The sequence below is a fragment of the Melanostigma gelatinosum genome, assembly GCF_949748355.1.
Source record: "Melanostigma gelatinosum genome assembly, chromosome: 2".
Taxonomy (NCBI): Eukaryota; Metazoa; Chordata; class Actinopteri; order Perciformes; family Zoarcidae; genus Melanostigma; species Melanostigma gelatinosum.
Genome location: NC_136635.1, coordinates 31,089,808 through 31,115,028, shown reverse-complemented (window position 1 = coordinate 31,115,028; position 25,221 = coordinate 31,089,808). Strand labels below are relative to the sequence as shown.

At 45.4% G+C, this 25,221-nt stretch overlaps 1 protein-coding gene across 1 annotated transcript in view; it reads left to right on the top strand.

Moving 5' to 3' along the window:
- map1aa (microtubule-associated protein 1Aa) overlaps nucleotides 1-25,221 on the top strand; it is a 36,022-nt gene that overhangs the window by 7,383 nt on the left and 3,418 nt on the right. The window contains exons 3-5 of the mRNA XM_079288306.1: nucleotides 16,322-16,404; nucleotides 17,826-17,966; nucleotides 18,057-24,924. Coding sequence (XP_079144432.1) covers nucleotides 16,322-16,404; nucleotides 17,826-17,966; nucleotides 18,057-24,924 — 7,092 coding nt within the window. The remainder of the gene's footprint in view (nucleotides 1-16,321; nucleotides 16,405-17,825; nucleotides 17,967-18,056; nucleotides 24,925-25,221) is intronic.

Sequence of the window (25,221 nt, the reverse complement as noted above, 5' to 3'; positions counted from 1 at the left end):
ATGGAGCTCTACGGCTCAGAGGAAGAAGAGATATCGGCCTCTGAGACACACACCATACTTCACTGTTTTTTAAATTATGGAAACTGTGGACGTAAAGGCGCCATAAGACGCTTTGTTAGACGCTGAGTGGTGAGAAAGGCCAGTAAAAGATGTTTGTTTTCGCTGTAAAGACATTAAATTCTGCTCTTTCTGGACAAAATGTGTCTTGATGCTGCACTGGTTTTAATATTGCATTCAAGCCTGACTGGATCTCGATTAAGCCCAAAATTCACAGTTCAGCTGGTGGAGGATGAGACAACTGTGGTTGTTGCTGACATGCAAAGGTCACATTGTACAATCGATCAGATCCAGGCTCCGATCGAAGGTCAGTCCCTTTGATCCGTCCTCCAGTGGTCCTGATTCTTATTCTCATGAAAACCTCTCACAGCCTGTAATTCAATCGCTCCTCCTGGTCTGTGCTTTGAATGCTGATACGCTGCTGGTGGAGGAATACAAAGTCACCGTGGCTGACAGGCTCAAACAGAGAAAGCACATCTCATTTGATCGTGAAAACACCAGTTTATGTCTCAATCTCTAGTTTCAAGTCTTCTTCAATACAGCATGATGTTCATTTAGTGAATTATGGTCCATTTAGAGTCAAACAGACCATAAAGCAGGGGATGCTTTAGGGCGGGGCTTACTGTGATTGACAGGTTGCTGCTGCTACCAGAGCCGTAAACATCAGATCACTTCTCCTCATTCCAAATATGTTAACTTCTGTTCATTGGTTGCAAAAGAAAAAACATGGCGATGGGCTTCATATGACGAGACACTCACGCCGCCGCACAACCCTGAGCTAATCACTGCAACGCCTGATTTGGTGTGAATGTGACATAACGAACTCACGAAATTATAATAAGAAGTTAAAATTCTTAAAAACTTCATTCTTGGTTGGCGAACCATGTGGATAAAAATGATAAGTCATAAAATGCGTCATAATGTGTTGTGATTACTGTTATAAAGTATTGTGGATAATTATGAGTGCTTATAATGACAGTTATACAACACATTACAATGTAATAGATGTAAATAAAATAACTAAATAAAATTGTGACTCTAATGGCAAAAAGTCGAAATGCTCCTCTTCTTCTTCAGAGCCTCTCCTCTTCATCCCCGACCTCCTTTCTTGTCAATTAAAAACCCTCCGTGGCCTCTTCAGCTCCCCGAGGAGCAGGATGGATGGAAGTAGTCTCGTGTCTGTGACGTCATGATGAAATGGAAACTCTATGACACATAGGTAATCGGTGCATCCATCACCGTATGTCCATTAGTGTCTCAGTCCTCAGCCTCTCAGCAGACCAGGGTCCTGATTGACTGATGAGGCCCAGAGACGGTCTGGCAACATTAAAAGATCCCGTTTCGTCGTAGGAGAGGAGGAGGAGGGCGGTAGTAATGACCTCCATCAATAGATAGATGAACAACAGCCGGTTGCATCAGAAAGCCCTCAGGGGAAAAAGTGGGCAGGAATTCAATGTTCACACTGTTTACTGCCTTGAACAGCAGATTACTTTCTGTGAGACATTCTATGATTCTTAATGATATTGGGAAAATGTCTTGATTCATATTGTGGTATCAATCATTTAGCGCAGCTCTAGTCATTAAAGGCAACGTGTTAGCAGCTAGTAGCTACATTTTGCTTTCATGTTGTTTCCATATTTGTTCACGCAAATTATAAAGTGGTTAAAACAGAAGGGGGAAAGCTTTAAACTCGTGTTTAGCACGGTTTATTTTCCCGTGTTCCATTAGCCGTGTCCAACGACAACTACAGTATAAACAGTCCCTGCAACCAGCCGGTGCAATTCTATGACAAAGTAGTGTCTCCCAATCAGGCGACAGCCTGAGGTTCTGCTGAGTGAAGCCGATGTTGAAGTGTCTTAAAGCTGCATTCTCTCTAGTGTCCACCAGGGGGCGACTCCTCTGGTTCTATAGAAGTCTATGAGAAAATGACTCTACTTCTCTCTTGATTTGTTACCTCGCTATGGTCACGTCCGTTCATTGGGTGCAAAAAACAGCAACATGGCGACGGCCAAAATGTTAAACTCGAGGCTTCATAACATCAGTCCACAAACCAGTTGATGACGTCACGATGACTACGTCCACTTCTCATGTACAGTCTAAGATCACAATTAAATGGAAAAGTAAAACAAAAAAGTGTGCGATCTGGACTGCAACATATTTTTACCATGTTGATATAAGTTAAGCATGCTAACATTAGCTAATTAGCATTACAGGACAGCTGTGACATGAACTTGTATGTCAATGCATCCAGTAGATGTTGAGATATTTCCGTCTGGACCAAAGGGGACGTACGCGGATTGTGACTGTCTCTCCCACACTGCACACGTGTGATGCAGTGATCTGTTTCTCCTTTGATTTGTGCCTGAAAAGAGCTCAAATATAAAGCGAATCACAGAGACGGTGCTTTGGAAAAAGGCAATACGAGCAGATTGGTACGGTTCAGATTAATAACCCGCGCGGGACGACATGCAACGCGTCCTTGTCCGTTATCTAACGAGCAGTTACAGTTTTAAATGACACGCCTTTAAAAACAGGAAAGTTTCCTGCATTTCTTCTGGGTGCGGTTCAGGCGAACGTGTGCCGGTTAATAATTCAGCAGCCGTTATTGATCCGTGCTTCGGCTTCTCTGCAGACAGGGCTGTACATCAAGGAGGAGGGCCTTTCATCTGGACCTACGCACACACACACACACACACACACACACACACACACACACACACACACACACACACACACAGTGTGGAAAGAATTGTACGACAGTAAACGGCGAAGGACGCATGTTTTTTAATCCCATTTGAATTACACAGTTTGTCAAATTAGAATATGATTTTTCACCCCTTTAGCATTTAGTTTTGTGTGAAAGCGCTCAGTGAGCTACATTTCTCTTCTCGCATGATGTACGTCACCATCAACATGGCTGTTAGCTTAGCGAGCTAGCTAAGCTCCACGCAAACGTAACGTCATCTTATCTGATGTGTTGTTATTCAGCGGCTCTTTTTATCAGCCGGGAAGAGAAAGAACGATTGAGAGCCGTTTGTTGTTGTGAGGACATCCTGTGGTACGAAACACACTTCAGAGAGAGACACTTGCATGATGTTTGGATGTGTCGTTACGAAGTCTTTTACTTCAGCAGTTTAATGACGAAATGAGACTTTCTTGATGTGCACAAGGATCTTTTGAATTGATAAACATCACATGTAATTCCTGCCGCAATTTAAACAGGATGAAAAAAGGATTTGTTTTTCTCTGTTAACTATTGTACATATTTTTTATGAAATAAGGTCCACAAAAAAAGGCGGGACTTCGCCTCTATTAACAAAAATGTGGTCAGGGAGGTGTTTGTTTGAGGCTGTAGTTACTGTATCTCTGAGATTCTTTCCATACAGAACATGATGGGGACGAGATACGTAATCATTACGATAAATTAATGTCTGAAACAAATAGGCTGAGCTGACATTTAGAGGAGACTGCCAGTCGTCTGAGATGCTCTTCAGTTTCACCAGCAGGGTTTTTACAGAGCTGGTTTAAATACCACAACAACGCTCTTTGCAAACGCCTTCAACAATAATCAGGCCTGAAGGGTGAAACTTGTCTTTCTTCCCCTCATGGTTTTTCGTGAGCTATTCTTAGAAGAAGTTATTTCAGGAACAAAGTGATAAATGTCTAGACTGCTTTTGACAGTGAATGTAATGTCTCTCTCTCTCTCTGCTGCTATTTGAGTCACAGCTGTTTGAAAAGTCCCGTTCCCATAAGCAGACGATCCACTCGCTTCCCACCCAATAAAAACATCTGACTTTAGATAAGCTAAATGTCAAGGTTTTTCTGACCCGTTTGGTCTGTGTGACTCTAAATGGACCATAATGTACTAAATGAACATCACGCTGTATTGAAGAAGACTTGAAACTAGAGATTGAGACATAAACTCATGTTTACAATGTTTACTGAGGTAATAAATCAAGAGAGAAGTAGAGTCATTTTCTCATAGACTTCTATACAACCAGAGGAGTCGCCCCCTGGTGGACACTGGAGAGAATGTCGGCTTCAGAATCAAAGGTTGCTGCCTGCACATAATGAGCAGAAATTGACAGATGTTGCTGACTTTTGTAGGAAAACACACTAAAGATGAGGAGTAACTTTTTGTAAGACATAAGAACCATTGCATGAGGAGGCATTGAATAACTAAAGGCGTTATTCCTGGTCGTGTGAAGTGTTCAAGTTATTAAAAAATGAATTTAGAGAGCTTTTTTTTTCTTCTTTTGTTGATAGTCATCATTTGGTGAGCGGTGTGTTCAGGTGGGACTCAGTATTTCTAAAGTTCTGGCTTCCCCGGATTCAACATCATGATGTAATCATCACTCAGATATCTAATCGTTATAAGACGTCGACTTTCAACAGGAGAAAAAAACCAAAACATTTTCTGATTCACGTTAATGCTGCTGGATCTCCCGAAAGGGGAGTGTACGAGCTGTTCCTGAATGCAGCACGATAGCAGAGTGTAGGTGTCGATCTGTACCAGGGCCGATCCTTCATCCTCATCCTCATCCTCAGCAGCAGCAGCACCGCCTCTCCCTCTGCTCCATCCACCACCACGAGAAGGACGGTAAGACACCGTTCATTCCCGATTTACACACCCGCACACCCCGCTGACATCGCGGCGGGTAAACTGCTCGTTTGTCGGCTCGTTTGTCGGCCTTTAGGGGGACTTTACGGCCGCGGAACAGCGCACTGGACCAGGCGGTCTGTTGTATAACACCGCATCGTTCATCTGGAGACTCGCTGCATGCAGATCGGTCGAAGTCACTGGAGGAATCTGACTGCATGAAAAACAGGATTCTTGTACATCGATGTTAATAGGAGGATTCGTGTTGCACAGCAGGCTCGGTGTTTGCAGAGGCCGTGGAGGAATAACTACATACATATATATACATATTGTATGTATATGATGTGAGTAACATGGCTCATGATTATCAATTCCACTGCATATGTTTGTTTACATACTGCTACTGTCAAATGAAGAGCTCATTTCATCTCATTTACACATACATACATATATACATATATACATATATACACGCACACACACATACACACGCATGTGCAATTGTAGAATGTAAACTGCTCCTCTGCTCCAAAATCTCCCATCACACTACGAGTATATTTCATATCTCAGCAACAACATATATCACAACACAGCATGTTTTCTGGGAATTTAATAAATAAACAATCTATTTGAAATAACATAGTTACACATGCTTTTGTACACACTTGTGTCCATTAAATACCTGACAAATGAAGAGCATTTTCTCATTTTTATTCAGAACTTTAATGCAGAATAATCCGATGTTGTGAGATATTTGAGTGAGTATGTGCTCGATGTTGTCAAATTTAGAAGATGTAATAGTTTATCACTCTGTCTCAAATGTATGATTTCATCACGATAGGATTCCATTCAAAGACGGTAACTTATCACGTTGAATTATCGCCCCGGTCCTTCTAATCCGCCCAAAATAAAACCGGTGTGTTCAGTTGCAGCGCGGTCCTCTCTTCATATCACAACAGGGTGATACTGCAGGTTTCAGGCCTTCAGCCTCCCTGACTCACGCTTTAACACACACTGTCAATTCATTTGTCAGCTCTGCTCTCAATTCAGTCGAGTACATTTGGGTGACCTGATATTTAAGGTCTGGAGAGATAAAAAAACAGAAGAAGAAACAACAAAAGCGCCGCATGATTGTGACCTGAAGGCAACAGATGAGACCGAGAAGCCGCTGAAGTCTTCGGCGTGTTCAGAACGCAGCAGCTCGTCGCTTCAGGTGAAACCGGTGGAGATTAGACTTCACTCTCCGAATAACCCCAAATCTTACGCAACAGGCTAGACCCAAAAAAAAAAAAGTCCCAAAAATAGAGAGGTAGACTCAGACAACGGCCAGCTGTGTGTGAACCAAAGCACGCGAGGGTGCTGGATGTTTCATCTCCATGATGGAACATCTGACGTTTGTTTGTGGTTAAAGATCGACTCGGTGATCAATCGAGTCCTCATTTAGTCGATTGATTCAAACAAATCAATGACAAACGGGATGATTGACTTTTTGATTTAGTAATTTATTGAAATGAGAGTCTGATCAGATTTAATGTCTTTGGACTGTTGGTTGTCCGGCTGCGACTGATTGTTTAAATCCATTTCCTGGATTGATTGTTTGGTGCATAAAACGTCAGAATAGCATCACAGTGGGGCTGCTCACGATATGTTTGACCAAATACCTTCATCGATATCGTCGGGTTGACTATTGGTGCTTCATCAAAACAGCTACACAATGAGATTTTTGATTCATAATCATCAGTAATGTGGATTAAAAGTGTGTAAAGGCGATTAACATAACAATTAGAACAGTCTGTTCAGAGAATGACGTCACTTTACTGGAATGCAGCCTTTAAAACCAGGAAAAGATGATTACGCAACATCGCTATACTCAAAATGTAAGATGTCACCTCGTCTCATAACACGATATTGATATAATATCGCATCGTATCCTCATACAACGGTTTCTTTATCTTGTGAAGAAGTTACTCCTCAGACCCTTTTCACAATAAAGCTCCGTCTTCACAGGAAAACAACGGAGTTGTTTGTTGTGTTGAACCACAAACCCAAAGTGACGTTTTCTGTCGAGCTGAAAACAATTCATTGATTGCCGAGTCAAAAAAAAGAAATAATTATACAATCAATAAATAATCGATATTATTCTTAGAAGCAAAAACTGGTTCCAGCTTCTCAAATGTGAATATTTGCAGTTTTTGTTGTCGTTTCTTTCTATGACAACAAACTGAATATCGTTGAGCTTTGTTCTGCTGCTCAGACGCGAATAACGATCTGAAGACAGGGCTGCACCTACCGACCAACCACATTCATTATTGATGAAGCTTATGGATCATTTTATTGACTCATCATTTAGTCTATTAAACGTCAGCAAATATGAAAAAGATGGCTTGTTTTATCGGACCAACAGTCCAAAACCGATGACATATTTAGTTTCCTGTCACGTCAGACACGGAAAAGCAGCTCACATCACGTCAACCGAGACCAGAAATTATTTGACATTTTTGCTCGAAAAGACGACGATTAATCGATCATTTAAAATAGCTGCAACGCCACAAGCCCTTTGAAGAAGTCACATTGGTGTTCGGGAAATTTTGATGCACATTTTTGATGAGCGCACGCACACACACACACACACACACACACACACACACACACACACACACACACACACACCACCCTGTAGTGTACTCTGTGAACTCCCATAATGCCTCAGGGTGGGTGAGGCAGAGTGCTGAGCTCAGCGGGATCCGGCAGGGTGGAGCGTGGAGAGCAACAAGGGTCGTTTGTGCTGGTTCAAGAGAGGCGTTTCCCCCCCGACTGACCGGTGGTGCATTCACGCCACCGGTGTGATGCTTTAAAAGCAGATGTGCTGGTGGAGCATCCTCCGCTTTTGTTGCTGCCAAAGTGTGTTTCTAGAGCTTTCACCGTCCAACATTACACATCAGTGTAAAGAGAAAAGCAGACGTTTAAAAACGCGCTGAAAATAGTCCAACATAATGCACCATTTCCTCCCGTTTGATAAAAAACTACAGCGACCAGCTGCTGATGTGACTTCCTGACCGTGTTTAAAAGATGAAACCATACATTTAATAATAACACCAGTCTCTCCTGTGAGATGCTCCATATGGCACGATGAGTATACGTACAGCACACTTCTGAATTCAGTGTGCAGTGATAATTGGTTCCTGCTGCTGCTAACGAGACCCGTTTCTTGGTTACCTGAGGCTGTGCAGCAGGTGATGCTGAAAGAAGAGGTGACATGTACTCATCTCATCGCTGGTCTGGTGTTTGCTGCTGTGACTATGTATTTGGGGTGAAAGTAGCTTGATTTGTGCTGTAATTACTGATCTGTATCTGTTACCATCACACACACACACACACACACACACACACACACACACACACACGCAGTAGATCTTTTGATGGATCACCTACACTTTACCCGATGAGTACCGGCATCTAGCGGGGAGGATGCAGATTGCAACCAGCTGAACTTTTTCAAGCTGTGCCAAGCGAGCAGCAGAAATACGGTGGCCGATGTGAAAACCTGAACGCATGAAACGCAGCGATTGGTATTTGTCGTATTAAGGCGTTAATGTTGCGATGATGCACTCTGGATCAACCCGTGTGTGTCTGCAGGTGGAACACAGCACCCCCCTCACAGAACATACAACTTAGAAGTTGCACAAACTGAGAAGTTGAAAAGAAAATCTCAGGAGGAACAGCAGTGCAATGCACAATAAACATTTATTTCCTTATTTCGTCTTTTACGTCTTGCCGGGTGGATGATGGCACCACGGCACTGTTCAGGAGTGTTCCGAAGAGTCTTCTGAGTCCGAACAGCCAAACTGACAATCGACAGGGACTCACGGGGGAAAATGTCCTCGTCCATGTTGGGGAGCCCGGACAACATACAGCAACTCACGGCACTGCGGGGAATATCCAAGGAACAGACCTCCGTCCACTCGTCAGTCGTTGCGTCGTAGGACGCGACATTACTGCAGGTGCCGTGGCCGTTACAGCCCTAACATGCCCCCCGTGCTCGTGCTCGCGATGAGACTCCACTGGCTGGTCTCGGGCCTGTAGCGCTGCCCGTCAAGACCTCCCGTGGCGTAGACGCACTCGCCCAGCACAGCGACGCTCACGTAGCCTCGGCGGTGGTTCACGAGTGGCGCCTCGTGCCAGGTGCGCGCGCTCACGTCGAACCTGCGCACGCCGTTGAAACGCTCGACCCCGTTGAAGCCGCCGACGCAGTAGCCGCTCCCGTTGAGGACGGCGGTGCCGTGGTAGGCGCGAGGACCCGCGTCTTGGTCTGTCTCCTGCATCCAGAGGTCGGTGCTGACGTCGTACGGCTCGATGCTGTTCGTTGGATCGGCGCCGCTCCAGCCCCCAATGGCCAACAGGAGGCCGTTAGGCGGGCGAGAGGGCTGCTGAGATGCGCAGAGGGTCTGAACCTCATGATGGGACTCAGGATTTCGATGACTGCTGTGACCATGTGCAGGCACTCAGCGTTGTTCTTCACCAGCTCATTGGACATCACGTTCATACGGACCAGAACAAATCGCATTTTCAACCAGAAGATCAGAGTTCGACATCACGTTGTGGTTTGTTTTCCTGAACCCGATCACGTGGCTTTGTTGCCTAAACCGGTCATTTTAAGGCCAAACGCGATGTTTTTCCTTCAGCTAGCTTTGGTTTTGTTCAGACAGAAGGATTTTTGTACCTGAAAAACTGAACTTTACTGTTTGTATTAGTCTACTAAATTACTTTACTTATAACACGTACACCATACATATAAAACCAAAATGTAACAATGTCCTCTGTGGATATATCTCCATGAATGACTGATATGTGCTATAATTAGGGACCTCAATGTGACTCAGTCATTTAGCTTTTTATATCGTGGTCTGCTGCACCACTTGTTCAGCGCTTTGATTATTTCCCTCCAGACCTGAAAGCTGTTAACACATCCGACGGTAAAAAGCAGAGGTATACAAATCTCCTGCATGTCACAGTTACGTCTCTCCGAGGAAATGTACGCCGGCTGTTTTTTGTCCCTGTTGCTCGGAGTCATGATTCACTCCAATGTTTCATTTCCTGCAGCTGCAGCAGTGCTACGGTGGACTGAGCTAGTTGATGTGTTCTGCACAGCCTGATGGACGAAGAGTCAATTGATGCACCAGGAGAGGAAACAGTGATTTACCTGAGTACCGATCAATCACGTTCCCGCCCACAGAAGAACAATCAGCTCTGCTTTGGTTCCACAGTTAGTTTGTGCGATCTGTTGGCTCTGTTAAGCTGTTTCAAACCAACAACTATCACAAAACTGTAACGCTGAACTCCGATGTCACCATCCAGCCAAACCTACCTTGATCCAGAGGGAAATATTGGATGTACGGCGATGAACTTCAGCTCAGACATTCATGTTTCCCAACAGTCTTTGGTGTTGTGAAGTGGACTTGTTGCGGCCGCTCCGTTACATTATTATTTATTTATTTATTTATAAGCATGATCTTTTTTCAAACCTTTACCGAGTACTTTACAACACTGAACCTAACCCATGTTTTCACAACGTTAACCACGTGGCATTGCGTGTTTCTGCAAGCGTTATACCAAATTTTGACCAGTTAATGAAAAGTAAATAAGATTCATCCTCTGGGAAACATGAACGTTTGTATCAAAGTTCATTGTAATCCATCATATTTGTTGAGATATACGACGAACTGACATCCCAGAGCTACACCGGCAGCATGGCTAAAATATACATTCAAGCATTTACAGACAAAGTCGCTCTTGTAAATAAAGTAAACATCCTAAATTGACCACATTTGACTGCGTAAGTGACACACAGTGATTCATTTATGCAGAGATAATTACTGCATGGCCACACAGTGCCAACAACCCCACTCATTCTATTGACATTCAGCTTTCCCTGCCGTGACTAATTACCTTCTCGATGACTCTGACGAGTCGTGAAAAGGGGAAACTTATTGCTTTCGTCAAAAACAAAAAGGTATCATTCATCACGCTGCCACTCAACATGAACTAGCTTATAAACTAAGTCTGCTGCCAGCTGGGAACCGAACGAGCAGCTCGACTTTTCGAACTCGACTCAACCTGAATCTGGATCTTAATCTTACAACCGGTGGGCTTTTGGAATCAACATTGCCGTGTTGTATGTAAGGTTAGAAAAGCGACTTGTGTTGTGTGAGAGTTATCCACTGGAGATTTATATTTCATGTTCTCACTGAAGAATGTGTCCGTGTGAGTCCAGAGTCAGCGCCGCTTCTTTGTTGACGTTATCTCACGAGTGACAATGCTGAAGCAGCCGCGTGTTCCTGTTGTATTTGTAACCACTGTGGGCAGCCTGAGCTGTGGGACGATGTGGAGTCACAGAGTGACGTATACGGGACATGGTCTCGGCCTCGGGTGGGACACCAGTACGCGAAGAGCGTGTCGGACGGTATAGCGGCTGACAAACCATTTCCCATCATGCACCAGAGGCGCGGATGTGTGGGCGCCATGTTATTCCTCAATGCTATGAAACGCCCACTCATCTTCAGACATCTCTCTTAGCTTTTCAGATTTACTTCTGCACCATCTCACTTTATAAAGCTCAGCCAAAAACAAGACGGAACCTGAGGATTTACCTGCAGAGGAGTATTGTGTGTTTGCATGAACTATAAGACGCTAAACCTTCACAAACGAGACGAAAAGAAACCATGTAATTCTCAAAGCACCCACAGAGGCCACAGATGAGCCTTGGTGCCGCTGTGCTATCTGCACCGATTTAAATGAGATATGAAGACATTTTGCTCAAAATTGGCCACTTTCTTTGCAAACGAGCCTCATTGTAATAACAGTCCAATTCACAGCGACATTCTTTGTGTTTTCAGAGAGTCTGAGGGAATGAAGCACATTTAGAAAAGGTGTCACGTCCTTTCCAGTGACTGTAGCCGGGTCAAGGTGATGCAACTCATTCAATTTGGGGATGCAGTGACAAGGAGAAAAAAAGAATAAAAAAATAAGGTTATTATATACTCATATAAACTAATTATTTATTCCCTCCCCCTCTGCAAAAAAAATAGCAAATCACACTCAGCTGCAAAACTTCATGTGAGTGTTTGCGCTGTAATGTGAGGGTCCCGGGACAGAGGATGACGCATGTGTACAGATTGTAAAGCCCTCTGAGGCAAATTTGTGATTTGTAATTTTGGGCGACACAAAATAAATTTAATTTAATTTAATTAATATCATCAGCGCAATATCTTTTGTGACTCAGACCTTGAGACGGGGCAGATAGCGGTTCCAAGTGATCCACAATTCATCAGCAGCCACAAGGCCTACTTCATCACAGTAACCACTATATTGTACGAGATATGGACATGAATATTGTACGAGATATGGACATGACCTACGTTATTGTCCAAAAAACAAAGTCCGGTGTTCAACAGCGATTGTTATTGTGTTATCGTGAAGTGACGCGTTCCTGACGGCTTTCCTAAACCGAATGAAGTGGTTTTGATGCCTCAACCTAACTTTCGTTTTGGAGCATAATGTCGTCAGGAAAAAGAAGCATTCGTGTTGCTCAGCCAACACCAACAGATTTGATTTCGTGACTATTTCAAGGACTGCCGTGTTGGGACATAACCGCCAATCAACTTATCCTACGATATATGGACATAATATATCGTCCAACAGAATTCGTCAATTAATCATTCTTTCCACAGAATCACACAATCTTTCTCATGAGGTAGATTTGAGATTTCTTGAAAACTATCCATCGTCCATCTGCTGAAATCAATTAACATAATAAACAGCTAGAAAACAGTGTGACAACTGATGTCTCAAAATGACTTTTCTCGTAAGTTTGAGACAGTAAATCATTTATAATTATGAGATACAAAAGTCTGAATGAGAAAAATAGAAAACAAAGATGCAGTGTTGGCAGAATTGGCATGAAAAGCATTTTGCATGTCTTCATGGTGATGGAGACTCTACGGGGCTGGAGTACAGTATGTCAGATCGTTTCTTTACAGCCGAAAGCCTGAATCATTTCTTCCCCTCCATCATTATCCAGTTGTCATCAACTGTCCCGGTCTGATGCACCAGCCATAATCTCATGTGCGTTACTGGAGTCACTTCACCCCTCAGAGCCAACAGAGGGTCACAATTTTACGAGCATCCATCCTCCCTCAGTTAATCTTCCATTACGAGTCCGTCGCACTGAGCCCGATGAGAGCCACAGACGACGTTGGTTTCCATGATAACAGCCTGAATGATGTGTGGGCAAACAAGTAGCTTTACAGCAGATTGTCCTCTGGACAGCTTGAAATAGGAACGAGAGGAGTGAGGCGGTTAATAGGCTTCTCACAGCCTTTGTGTTCGTGGGCTGCAAAGGCGGCATTTTGTCTCCACCAGACTGAATAGAAGAACGTAGTCGTCGTGGTGACGCCATTCATTGGTTTGTGGACTGATGCTTTGAAGCCAAGAGTTCGACGATTTGGCCGTCGTCATCTTGACTTTTTTGCAACAAGTGAACAGAAGTGACCATATTTTGAATGAGGAGTGACGTAGAGACGCCGTATACGTCTCTGGTCACCTGTCAATCACAGTAAGCCCCGCCCTAAAGCATCCCCTGCTTTATGGTCTGTGTGACTCTAAATGGACCATAATGTACTAAATGAACATCATGCTGTATTGAAGAAGACTTGAAACTAGAGATTGAGACATAAACTCATGTTTACAATGTTTACTGAGGGAATAAATCAAGAGAGAAGTAGAGTCATTTTCTCATAGACTTCTATACAACCAGAGGAGTCGCCCCCTGGTGGACACTAGAGAGAATGCAGCTTTAACACATGACGCTTTGACTTCACTCTTCAGACCCAGAGGTTGACGCCTGGTCACCACACAGCAAGGAATCATGGGCAACGTGGGCACCAGGGCCCCACCTCTCCAAGACTTCCTGTTTCTAAAGCATTTAAAAGCGAATTAGCCTATTTTGTATAATCCATAGACGTGTAAATGGTGTTTTTATCAGTGAACTATTTGTCACATTATCACGTTATTTAGTCAGGACTTTAAGAATGTATTCAGTGTGTCATTCTGTTCAACACATTTACATGATGAAATGATTTTATCTTCATGACTGGTGGTCAACAGTCAACAGAGAAGAGGTTCGTACCTGTTCTCCTCTCACGTCGTACGACGTGAAACGGTCGTGTTTTCCTTCCAGCAGCACTTCTGTCTGTCAGATGTCTCCGCTATCTGGTGTCATAACAGTTCAGTCTGATGTCACGACAGTTGAAGGCGCTAAAAGAGACGAGATAATGATAAAGAAGTTAATGAAAGGCTCAGGTCAGAAAGCCCTCCTTCAAGTAAAGCTGCCAGAGGTAGAGCTGGTTTCAAACCAGGCCGGTGATTTGAAATAACAGTAATATTTCACAAGTTGTTTCTTCTTTCGTACCCTGTTTATTAACTTACAACCATGCAGATTACTTACAAACTCTAAACTCAAAATCTGGGCTTGGGAACCACTGAATGCCATGAATACATGAATACTGAACTGAAGGTTAGAATGCAGCGCATGGCACGAAGGTCATCTTTAAAACATGTCTCTCTACCTTCAAAGCAGCCTGGAAGTCCAACAAAGTAATAAATCCTTAAACTTAATCACAAAGGGTCCAACATTGAAGCAGCAGTCCATTCGCTTTCATTCAGGCGAACCTCCCTCAAAACCGGGCTGTCGACGGACTCGGCAACAATTTAATAATCCCAATTATCTCCCAGCATTGTTGCTGGAAATATTCATGAAATAGAGCCACAGTTTTGTACCGTTTTCTGCCACATTGTTTGCTGACTGGGACCGAACGCAGCTGTTACTGGTCTGCAATCACTGAGAGCCAATCAGCTGGTGATTCGAGATCAATTTCACTCATAAAGTGCTGAAACATGGAGCAGCAGATCCAGATCCAGATTTCCACAAATCCAGATTGTGAACTCATTTCAGACAGCGTCTGTGAAGCCGCACGAGTCTGACTCGTCGGCTGACACGTATACCCCCCCCCCCCCCCCCCCCAGATGTTACATTGCAAAGTGTGCCTCACATATCCGTGACCTATAACACATAAATAGTACGCCATCAAGTGCTGGATTTATCTCCCCCCCCCCTCTCGTTGCCTCCTCTTCCGACAGAACAAGGAGACATAAACACACTGTGACAGCTCCTTCGCTGTTTCCTTTTTCTTTTCTTTTTTTCCCGACAGCAACATCTTTCGTGCTAAATATAGATCCCACTGTGATGGAGCTGCTTATAATGCTGCTGCTCTGCCACTCGCCTTCACCTCCTGTACTATGTGATGCTGCGTGCATACTCTCATGCAGTACCAGCATCCCCTCCCTCTCGCAGAAATGCTGCAATGCGTCTCCCTCAGCCAAGACTGGGTCAGTGTAACTCAGCCAGCAGCGACAGCCAGAGAACCGTCCCCATAGCAACTGCCAAAGAGGCTTATTATTTTTTGTTGTTGTGATTTTGTATGAAAAGAGCGTATTTCTAGGATTAGTGGAGAAATAAGTGGAGAAATAAGATGGCATGTGAACAGGGAGAGGAGACGGGGTGGGTGTGCACATGTGCAGAGTGATGGGCGTTGTTCTGTCAGTACATGACGCCGCTCGTTCATGGTGTTAGAGATTGTTTCTCTTCTAGTCTAATCTAGCTCGGTTTAAAGCAGTTCGCCTTCAGAGTTCAGTCTTTAGAAATATAACTTAAGGTAGTACCACTATTAACGTAGTATGATGGTCAGAGCGGCGGCCATTTTTATGTGTGTCGTTCAATTTGTATAATCCAAATAAGCGGCAAAACTAATGACATTCAGCCTCAGCTGTGCCGTGTTTGTGCTAACTAGCAAATCTTACAATGCGAACACGCTGATGGTGAACATGGTGAACATTATTCCTGCTGAACAGCATGTTAGCGTAATAATTGTGACCACGTTAGCATCATGATGCTAGCATTGAGCTCAAAGCATCGCGGTGCCAAAGTACAGCATCTTAGACTCTTCTAAGAAATCTTTTTTTATTTATTCCACACTATCCGACAGTATTATATATATATTCTCTATCAGCTTGTTAAGAGTAATGTCGATAGAAATATAACAGTAGTAGAACAGACATTCTCATTCAAATCAACGTAGTATGATGGTCAGAGCGGCGGCCATTTTTATGTGTGTCGTTTAATCTGTCTAATACATTTATTAACAATCCAAATATCTACAAAACGAATGGCATTCAGCCTCAGTTGTGCTGTGTTAATACTAATTAGCAACTACTGGAATGCTAACATGCTGAGGATGAACGTGTTGAACATTATTCCTGCAAAACATTAGCATGTTAGCGTTGACGTTGTAATCACATCAGCATCCTGACGCTAGCATTTAGCTCAAAAGTACAACCTCACAGACTCGTCGAGATCTAACAGAACGATTTTATTGATTTCACACGGTCTGACAGTGATATATGTATTCTGTATCAGCCTATTCTAGGTCTTTATTAAAGCGAAATGATGATTAAACTGTGGATTATATCCTGTAATGACAGCAGCCCCGTCAGAAGGCCTGTAATTGGACCTTGGTGTCATAATGTTTTTATTATCTGTGTTTCCTGCAGGTCAGCGGATTCTCCAGTATCAGAGTGATGTCCTGGAGACAGTGGTGTTGGTGAACCCATCAGAGGAGACCGCTGCCTCAGAGGTGAGTCACACCTGGACAACACAGACAAAACCACAGATTCGGTATTCTTATTTCTGGCCATTGTTATTTTGTTTCACCATTCAGCCCCAATGGGAGGTCCATGTCTCTCCTGCTAGTGATCATCGCTCAGTTGATTAACAGGAACACACTCAGTGTGAGACACAGACACTTCTTTGTGTTATGAATAAACCCACTCAGATGCCTCAGGTTTGACTGTCAGTGTTAAAAAGTAATAGTCAGATGTTAGTTTCGCCTTTGACTGCTGGTGAAATTTAAATAACAAACAAAAAAACCCGTAGTTTTCATTATTATTTTTGTCTAGAGTAGTAGACAAACAGCAGCGGATCTTTGAACCTGCTAAAGAAACCCTGTTTGTCTGGAAACACACTGAACTGTTTATTGATTCTTAATGCTGCAGCAAATTCTATAAGACAAAAAAAGACTATAACATTCATAACTATGTTTTCATGAGTGTATAATCACCTGAAACTAAGAATCGCTGTCTTTGTCTGCTTAGAAAGATACTTCTTATCTTCATAGGCAACAGGTCCTCGTCACAGTCTTAGTCTTCTACAGTCGCCTAGAACAGACAAACCAAAGTTAGTAGTTTTCCAATCACATGTTTTTATGCGCATTTGGAGATATCACATTAGAAAAGCTGTATTTGACATAAATTTCCATTTTCACAGGAAATAACTTAGATTTAGTAATACACTTGTTTTGGGTTGTTTGTAACGTAGTTAAGTAGGTCGTATTATGACCCAGAAATGCTATGTTACGTAACTTAATTAACTTAAAACCTGCATTCTCTCTGATGACCATCAGGGGGCGACTCCTCTGATTGTCTATGAGAAAATGACTCTACTTCTCTCTTGATTTATTACCTCAGTAAACATTGTAAACATGAGTTTATGGTCTCAATCTCTAGTTTCAAGTCTTCTTCAATACAGCATGATGTTCATTTAGTACATTATGGTCCATTTAGAGTCACACAGACCATAAAGCAGGGGATGCTTTAGGGCGGGGCTACAGCGATTGACATGTCGCGGCCGCTACCAGAGCCGCATACGGCGTCTTTATGTCACTCTTCCGCATTTCAGACTTCCATTCATTGGTGACGATAAAAACACGTTGGCGACGTCTATGAATTTGACACGTAGGGCCGCTGACCAAGCTACTGTACTTGACTTGGGACTGAGAACACACGGATATATGTGAGATGATGTGAGCTTTGTTCCTTTGGGAAGCGGAATATTTACCAATTAAATTGTTTGTTCACTGCAAAAAGATTTGTCATCTTTCCAGAACAGTAGCCCACATTTGACATTTTAGTTCTTATTTGGATGACTTATGCAAGATTTATTGTTACAAAGCATCAATATTCGCAGTTGTTACAGTTGGTTATTCTGTACTCTACCCAGATTCTCTCTCTAATCACCGATTTTGCCGGGAATAAGTTGCTGATACTGAGCGGCCAGAGCTCTGAGCAGGGAGGCGACATCCTACTGCAAGCTGGAGCCTTCACCTGGCAGCACTTCTCCGACATCATCTCCAACCCTCAAGTAAGCAGAGTGTGCTTTCTTTACAGTGTATGAATCAAGCTTACATGGACACATTATTTAGGCTGTTTTTAACTGTCACTGTGTTCCCAGGTAATTGAACACCTGTCAAAGGCCTCTTCAGTGCAGCCATCCAGGCTTACTGTTTCCTGTCAGGGAGACGGGGGCTGGAGCTCCCTTGGCCAAAGCCAGGAGCAGCAGTCATTTCAAAATCTTCTGGAATACCGCCTGAATCCCGAACCTCACCTCCCCGACATGGACGGAGTCACGGAGTTCACCGAGTATGTCTCAGAGACGGTTGATGTGCCGTCGTCCTTTGACCTCCTGGAGCCCCCGACCTCTGGAGGTTTTCTGAAGCTGTCCAAACCCTGCTGCTACATCTTCCCCGGAGGTCGAGGGGACTCCGCTCTGTTCGCCGTCAACGGATTCAACATCCTGGTGGATGGAGGGTCTGATCGGAAGTCTTGCTTCTGGAAGCTGGTTCGCCACCTGGACAGGATCGACTCCGTTCTGCTCACCCATATTGGTGCAGACAACCTCCCAGGCATCAATGGCTTGTTCCAGAGGAAGATTGCAGAGCAAGAAGAGGGGCGTAACCAAGGAAGTGGATCCGGCAGCAACGGCGAATGGATGAAGAACCAGATCTCTCCTGAGCTTGGGATTGTGTTTTTCAACGTCCCAGAGAAGCTTCGAATGCCTGAGTCCACCCTGAAAGTGAAGCGCAGCATTGAGGAAGCATCTCTTACCTTGCAGTACCTCAACAAGCTCGGTATCACACCGGAGCCTCTTCACAGGGTAGTCACCAACACTATTGAACCCATTACACTATTCCACAAACTTGGTGTGGGAAAGTTAGACATGTACGTCTTAAACCCTGTAAAGGAGAGCAAAGAGATGCAGTTTCTAATGCAGAAATGGGCTGGGAACAGCAAGGCCAAGACAGGGATTACGATGGCCAATGGAAAAGAAGGAGAAATATCTGTCCCCTATTTGACATCGATTACCGCTCTTATTGTTTGGATTCCTCACCGACCAACAGAAAAGATAGTTAGGGTGCTCTTCCCTGGAAATGCACCGCAGAATAAAATCTTCGAGGGCCTTGAGAAACTGAAACACCTTGACTTCCTGCGATACCCTGTGGCTACTCAAAAAGACATATCATCTGGTGCACCGCCTCCCATTATAAAACAGACAAAAATGAGATCAAGAACTGACAGCAAAGAGAGTCTCAAGTCTTCACCGAAACCCCACCCTAAAACAACAAAGAAAGAAGCCAGTGGACATGACGAAGAGTCCAAGAGTGAAATCACGAAAGAGAATAAAGTGGAAAAGAAGGAAGAGAAGAAACTCAAAAGTCTAAAAGCCACCAAGCAACAGAAGAACAGTGAGGTGGCCCCTGTGGCAGGCAAGACGGAGAAAAAGAAAATATCCAAGGATAAAACTGTCAAGAACGAAAAAGCCTCCAAAATGGATGAAAAGAAAGACAAAGAGAAAAAAGAAATCAAGAAAGAGAAACGTGAAGTAAAGAAAGATGAAAATATAAGAAAAGAAGAGAAAAAGGAAATTAAAGCCAAGGAGAATAAAAAGAAGGACCCAAGTAAACCGGAGCTGAGAAAAATCACTAAACCTGACCTGAAGCCGCTCACCCCTGAAGTGAGAAAAACTCTGCATAAGGCTAAAACTCAGGCTAAGCCCAAGACTGACAAAAACAAAGCAGTGAAAGAGGAAGCACATGAGGAAAAGCCAGTCCCAAAGAACATCCCAGAGGAGATCGCAGCAGCAGCTTTGGCTGACAGGTCCATTGTTTCCTCCCCAGAGGACCTCACTGAGGACTTTGAGGCTCTGAAACAAGAAGAGCAGTCCAAAGTTAAGACTGAGCCAATCCAGAATGATGTGATGTTTAGGCATTCACTCCATACAGATACTAAAGTCCCGTCTTTAGTTTTCAATGATGAGAAAGTCACATCACCAGCGACTGATGCAAAATTGGCTTCGCCCAAATCCCCTTTTGAACAGATAGAAGACAACAAAGACAAAGGCGCTCCGGTACGCATTGCAGCCGCTGAAAAGAAGGAAGCGAGTGATGTCTTTGACAAGAAGTACGAAGAGGAGAAAATGGAGAAATATAACAAATACCCTGCAAAGGACGACATAAGAGACAGATCGAAGAAGAGCGACAGCTCAGAGGAGGAGGGTGATGTCATTGAAAAAGCTGACCTTGAAGGAACGGAAGACGATGAGGTCCTGAAATATAAAACAGAGGAGGCGAAAAGGGAAAGAACTGGAAAGGAGTGGGACACCAAGCCAGCTGACCCAAAACCTCCATCAACCGCAGCCCTGTCAAGTCAAGTAGCAGCCTCCGCCTCGGAGCAGTTCTCCTTCATCCAAGACGAAACCATCCCCGGCTACTCCGAGACTGAGCAGACCATCTCTGATGAGGAGATCCATGAGGAACCAGAAGATAGGATCCCACAGCTGCGCTACGATGTGGGCTCCTATGACATCTCTGTCCCTGACATCCCCGGTACCTTTGACTCCATGCACGGCATAAAAGAGATGAAGTACTCCGCCGTGTTTGACGTCAAACCCAAAGCCTTCATGGGAGGTCACGAGCCTGAACTTGCATCATACCCCGCCATCATTGCCGCTCCTCTTGCAGAGGAGGAGCACATCTCCTCGGCGACCTCCATCACAGAATACGACAAACTGTCGTCCTTTGCCACGTCTGTAGCCGAGGACCAGTCGATAGCCTCTGTGACGGCGCCTCAGACCGAGGAGGCTGGGAAGAACTCTCTCCTGCTGGACCCCATCAACAGTATCCCCTTGCGCGCTGAGGCCGCCCAGGGGAAGGACTATCTCAACTCAGCGGGAACCATTTCACCCACCTCCTCTCTGGAGGACGACAAGTGCTTCAAGTCCCCTTCCTCTGATGAGTACCAGCCCAACATTCCTGAGCTGGAAGGTGATGCAAAGATCAAATCGGTCCACGAAGAAGAAGAAGACGACGAGGAGGACGAGGACGAGGATCAGACTCCTAACGTCGATATTCCTCTGGGTAAACTCCAAGAGGGCTACGAACATGCAGCCTTCATGATGCTTCAGGAGAAGCAGAAATCTCCTTCTGACACTTTTTCTCCTCCTCCTCTCTTTTCTACCATGCAGTACTCTCCCACACAGCCTGTCAAAGTAAACCAGTCTCTCTTTAGCTCAGAGGGGTTTAAGACCGATATAAAGCCTATTTCACCCCCTCCGTCTTTCTCCCCTGGGTCAGAATTAGAGTCCCACAGGCAGGACAGTGAGGAAAGATGTCTAAGTCCAGATGACAGCACCATGAAACTGGCCTCACCCACACAGTCTGTGCCGACAAGCAGTGGCTACTCTCCGACAGAAGAGAAACCCTTTAGGACAGAAGACAAAGATGAAGCAGCGATAGATTTTAAATCAGCCATCGTCTCAGACAGTACCGCATTTATCGGTGACAAGACAGCGTCTGACGAGTCCGACGAATCCAGTGAAGACAATGAGGAGGAAGATGACTCTTACACCAAAAATAATCTACAGCCCACTGTTAAGGCCAAGCTTATGGAGGCAAAAGAGGGGTGCTTCTTGGATGACGACTTCGCCTCTGAGGCAAAATCTTCAAAGATAGAAACAGAAGTCAAGAGCTCGGACAAGACACAGGTGTCTTTCAGCACAGAGATACCGAAACCTCAAGTAATGTACTCAGATGAAGATGAAAAAGATGATGATTTCCAAAGTGGGGAAGGGTCCCATAAGCCCTTATCAACAGATCAAAGTAAAGTAGACTTAGAAAAGGAAAGCGCAGAGGAAACAGATGTCGCTTTAAAGGAGCACGAGAAAAGCGTTCATTTCAGTCTCTACAATTTTCCAGAGAAGGCGAGCAAAGAAAAGGCGGTGTATATAAGACAGGACACGCCCTATGTGCATGGCAAAACGTTCTCTTACAGTGACATTTACGGCTCAGTGGACTCAGATTCATATTGTCAGGAGTCTGTAGATAAAGTGGAGAAGGACACTGCAAAAGGTGAAGTGGATTCCCAGAAACCAGAGCTCCCGGCCCCGGAAACAGCCACGGACAAGATGTCAGAGAAGGAGGGATTTACCGTCTCTTGTGGAAAAGAGTCCTCCGCCTCACCGTGGCTCGACTCAAAGAGCACTTCTGCTGTATCTCCATTTGAAGAGGTCCAAAGAGAGGAGGCATTTAAATACAACACAGGTTGCCGATTCCCTTCAGTGGCTGATAGACCCGAGTCCTCGTCCACTTCTTTGTCACCAGAAAAAGACGATTATTTTAAAAGCCACACTGACGGCACGAAGCCCCAGAAGTATTCCCCGATGACAGCGTTTGATGATGCTGCCGCAGGCTATGGCGAGAAAGGAGGGTGTTTGGAGGTGGACATGCGAAAACTGACAGCAAGGGATGAGGAGGACTATGATGACGATGTTGTCGATGAAGACTATGAGGACGACGAAGACGAAGATGATGACGACGACGAGGAGGGTGCGGTTGATTCCGATATGGAGAAAGGAGCCAAAGAGAAGTCCGAGAAGGAAGTAAAAAGTCCGATCAGTGAAATGTTTGGCTCAAAGAGGCCTGAGTTTATGGTTTCTATGGCTGGATACGGCTACAACAGCCAGGGGAAGCCGAGCAGCTCCAGCTCGCTCACGAAGACCGAACACGAAGCGAAGATTGACTCTTCATGCTTCAGCGGAAAGCCAACAGATTTAGGAGCTACAGGTTTCTCTGGCTACTCCTCAGGGGTTGAGTGCTCATATGGGAGTGGCGAGAAAGACTCATTTTATTCAAGTCAGACCACAGACAAAGAGGATTTCACTTTGAAATCAACAGAGGACAATTATTACGAGAATCAAAAAGCTGATGCTGATATTGACAAACAGAAAACACCAGACCTTCTGAGTAAGACATCACTGGACACAAGCTTTCAGTACACGACCACCGCTGCCCCTGGGTACTCTTCCTCTTCGGCCTATAGCTACTCCTCGTCCACCTCGGGCTCCCTCTCCACCAGCCGTCAGTTCGGAGAGGAGCTGGAGACGCCCGCCGAGCCTCTCTTTGAGTACTCCTCCTTTAAAGATGAACAGGTCATGGACTCTTCCTTCTCCGGCTCCGCTGGTGCCAAAGACGACTATCTAGAAGTGTCCGAGAAACAGATTAAAGCTACAACTGCGGCCGAGTCCACCTCCAGTTTAGCTCGTTTCTCACCCCTCAGCCCATTTGAGGAGGTCAAGTCCTTCCCCTCACTATCGTCCGCTGCCTTTGCAGAGGACAAGAAGGAGCAAAAGACCACATCAGATGGAGTTACGGACAAAGGCCCTCAATCGGACTGCTTCTATAAGCCTGAATGGTCTAAAGGGTCCAAGCTTGACACGGCTGTCGGGTTTGGGGCCTCAGCAGGACCGTTTGCTCAACATTCAGAGATCTCCAAAGACAAAGAGGCGGCCAGTGCCGCCCTGTTCGGTGTTACTTCCTCACCGCGCCCTGACATAGAAGGCAAACATTACTTTGAGGAGACGGACAGCAGCGAGGAAGAGGATGAGGAGGCTTACATGCGTGAGATGACTCGGAGGTCGCCCTCCGGCGGCCTGGCTGGTAGCCTCTCATTTTCTGACAAGCCTGTCGCTCCAGCTGCCAGTGAACAGACAGCTGGTGCTCTCCCCGATGTTCTCGGCTCCTATATGTCGTCGCCTCTCCAGGCCAACAAGCCTGACGCAGACAACGGCCCCACGGAGGTCGGCGCAAGCGCCGTCTCGATGCCTGCTGGTGCAGCAGCCAGTGGTGCATCTTCAGGCCAAGCCGAGGTGGAGCCCAGAGAGGCAGCAGCAGCTTACAGGAGCTCTTTTGAGTGGGAGATGTCAAAGTCCCAGATGGGGATGGTGCCCGGAGACTCCCCTCCCCATTACCGTCACGATGATGAGTTCGAAGAGGAGTGCGAGATGGAGCCAGAGCACCCGGCCCGCCCGCTGTCTCTCTCTACAACCGATCAGCCATTTCACTCTCCGTTCTACGCCGAGGAGTGCAGCCGAGGAGGGCGGGACGATGATGACGACGACGACGACAGTGATCAGGATCTTGCTGGTGATGTGCCCATGGGAGCCACCTCCTCATACGGCAGTCGCAGCTCTCCTGGGTATTCCTCCTCCGAGTACAGGCAGCCCAAACAGGACCTCTCGCCATCCTTCATCAACCCGTGCATGCGGCAGTTATCCAGCGACGACGACGATGAGGAGCATGAACGCAGAAGTGATCAATCGCAAGAGGCCGATGGGCACGATCTGTCAGTCAAGAGAAGGGCTCACAAGCAGCCCCATCATCACAGCGGCTCTCTGCACCAAGCCGGCGGTACGTTGCCAGTGCTGGGTCTGGCCACAGAGGACACGCCGCCCACCTCAGGCAGCGAGTCTTCAGCCTCTCAGTCAGACTCCGATGTCCCTCCAGGCACAGAGGAGTTCCCCTCGGTCACCGGCGAGGGCAACATAGACTCAGATGAGGATGCAGACTACATGCCCGTTGATAAATTATCCGCCACGGGAGGAGGCAGCCATCATTCCTCTGGGAGGACCAACGACCCTCCTCCTGCTCCCCTCGTGGACCCCTACCCTCATCCCCCACGCCCGGATGTCTGCATGGTGGATCCCGACTCCCTGGATAACGGCTTAGTTAAGAAGGAGCCAAAAGCCAAGGGCTTAAAGAAGACTTCCGGGAAAACCAAATCAGCGTCCCCGGCCAGGCGCAAGAGGTCTCCCATGCCTGTCAAACAGATGCCGTCTCCTCGCAGCGCTTCGCTGAAGAAGAAGGAGGCAGACAAGAGCTCTCGTATGTCTCGTCTGTCGGACGGACAGGGCTCCAAGGACGATGACCTCTCCAGGTCGAGCTACAACCCCAGCAAGACGCTGATGAATGGTGTCAAGAGCAGTTCAGGTGAGAAAATGTTATTCAATTGTACAAAACTAAAATATTTTGCACATATTATTTTATTTGATGTTGTATTGGTTTATTTGGCAGGGACAGTGCACACTACTAAAACATTCCTGTAAATGCGCCAGAGTTAGACAAGAGGCTATTTTTCATAATATGAGTAGATACATCATTCAGGACACTTCCATACAACATTGTCAAGTACTATCAAGGCATGCAACACAGACAACGACACATGCAAAGCAAGTAAATGAGAGATAATTATGTTCAATAGAAACATGGACTACAGACAAGGGTATG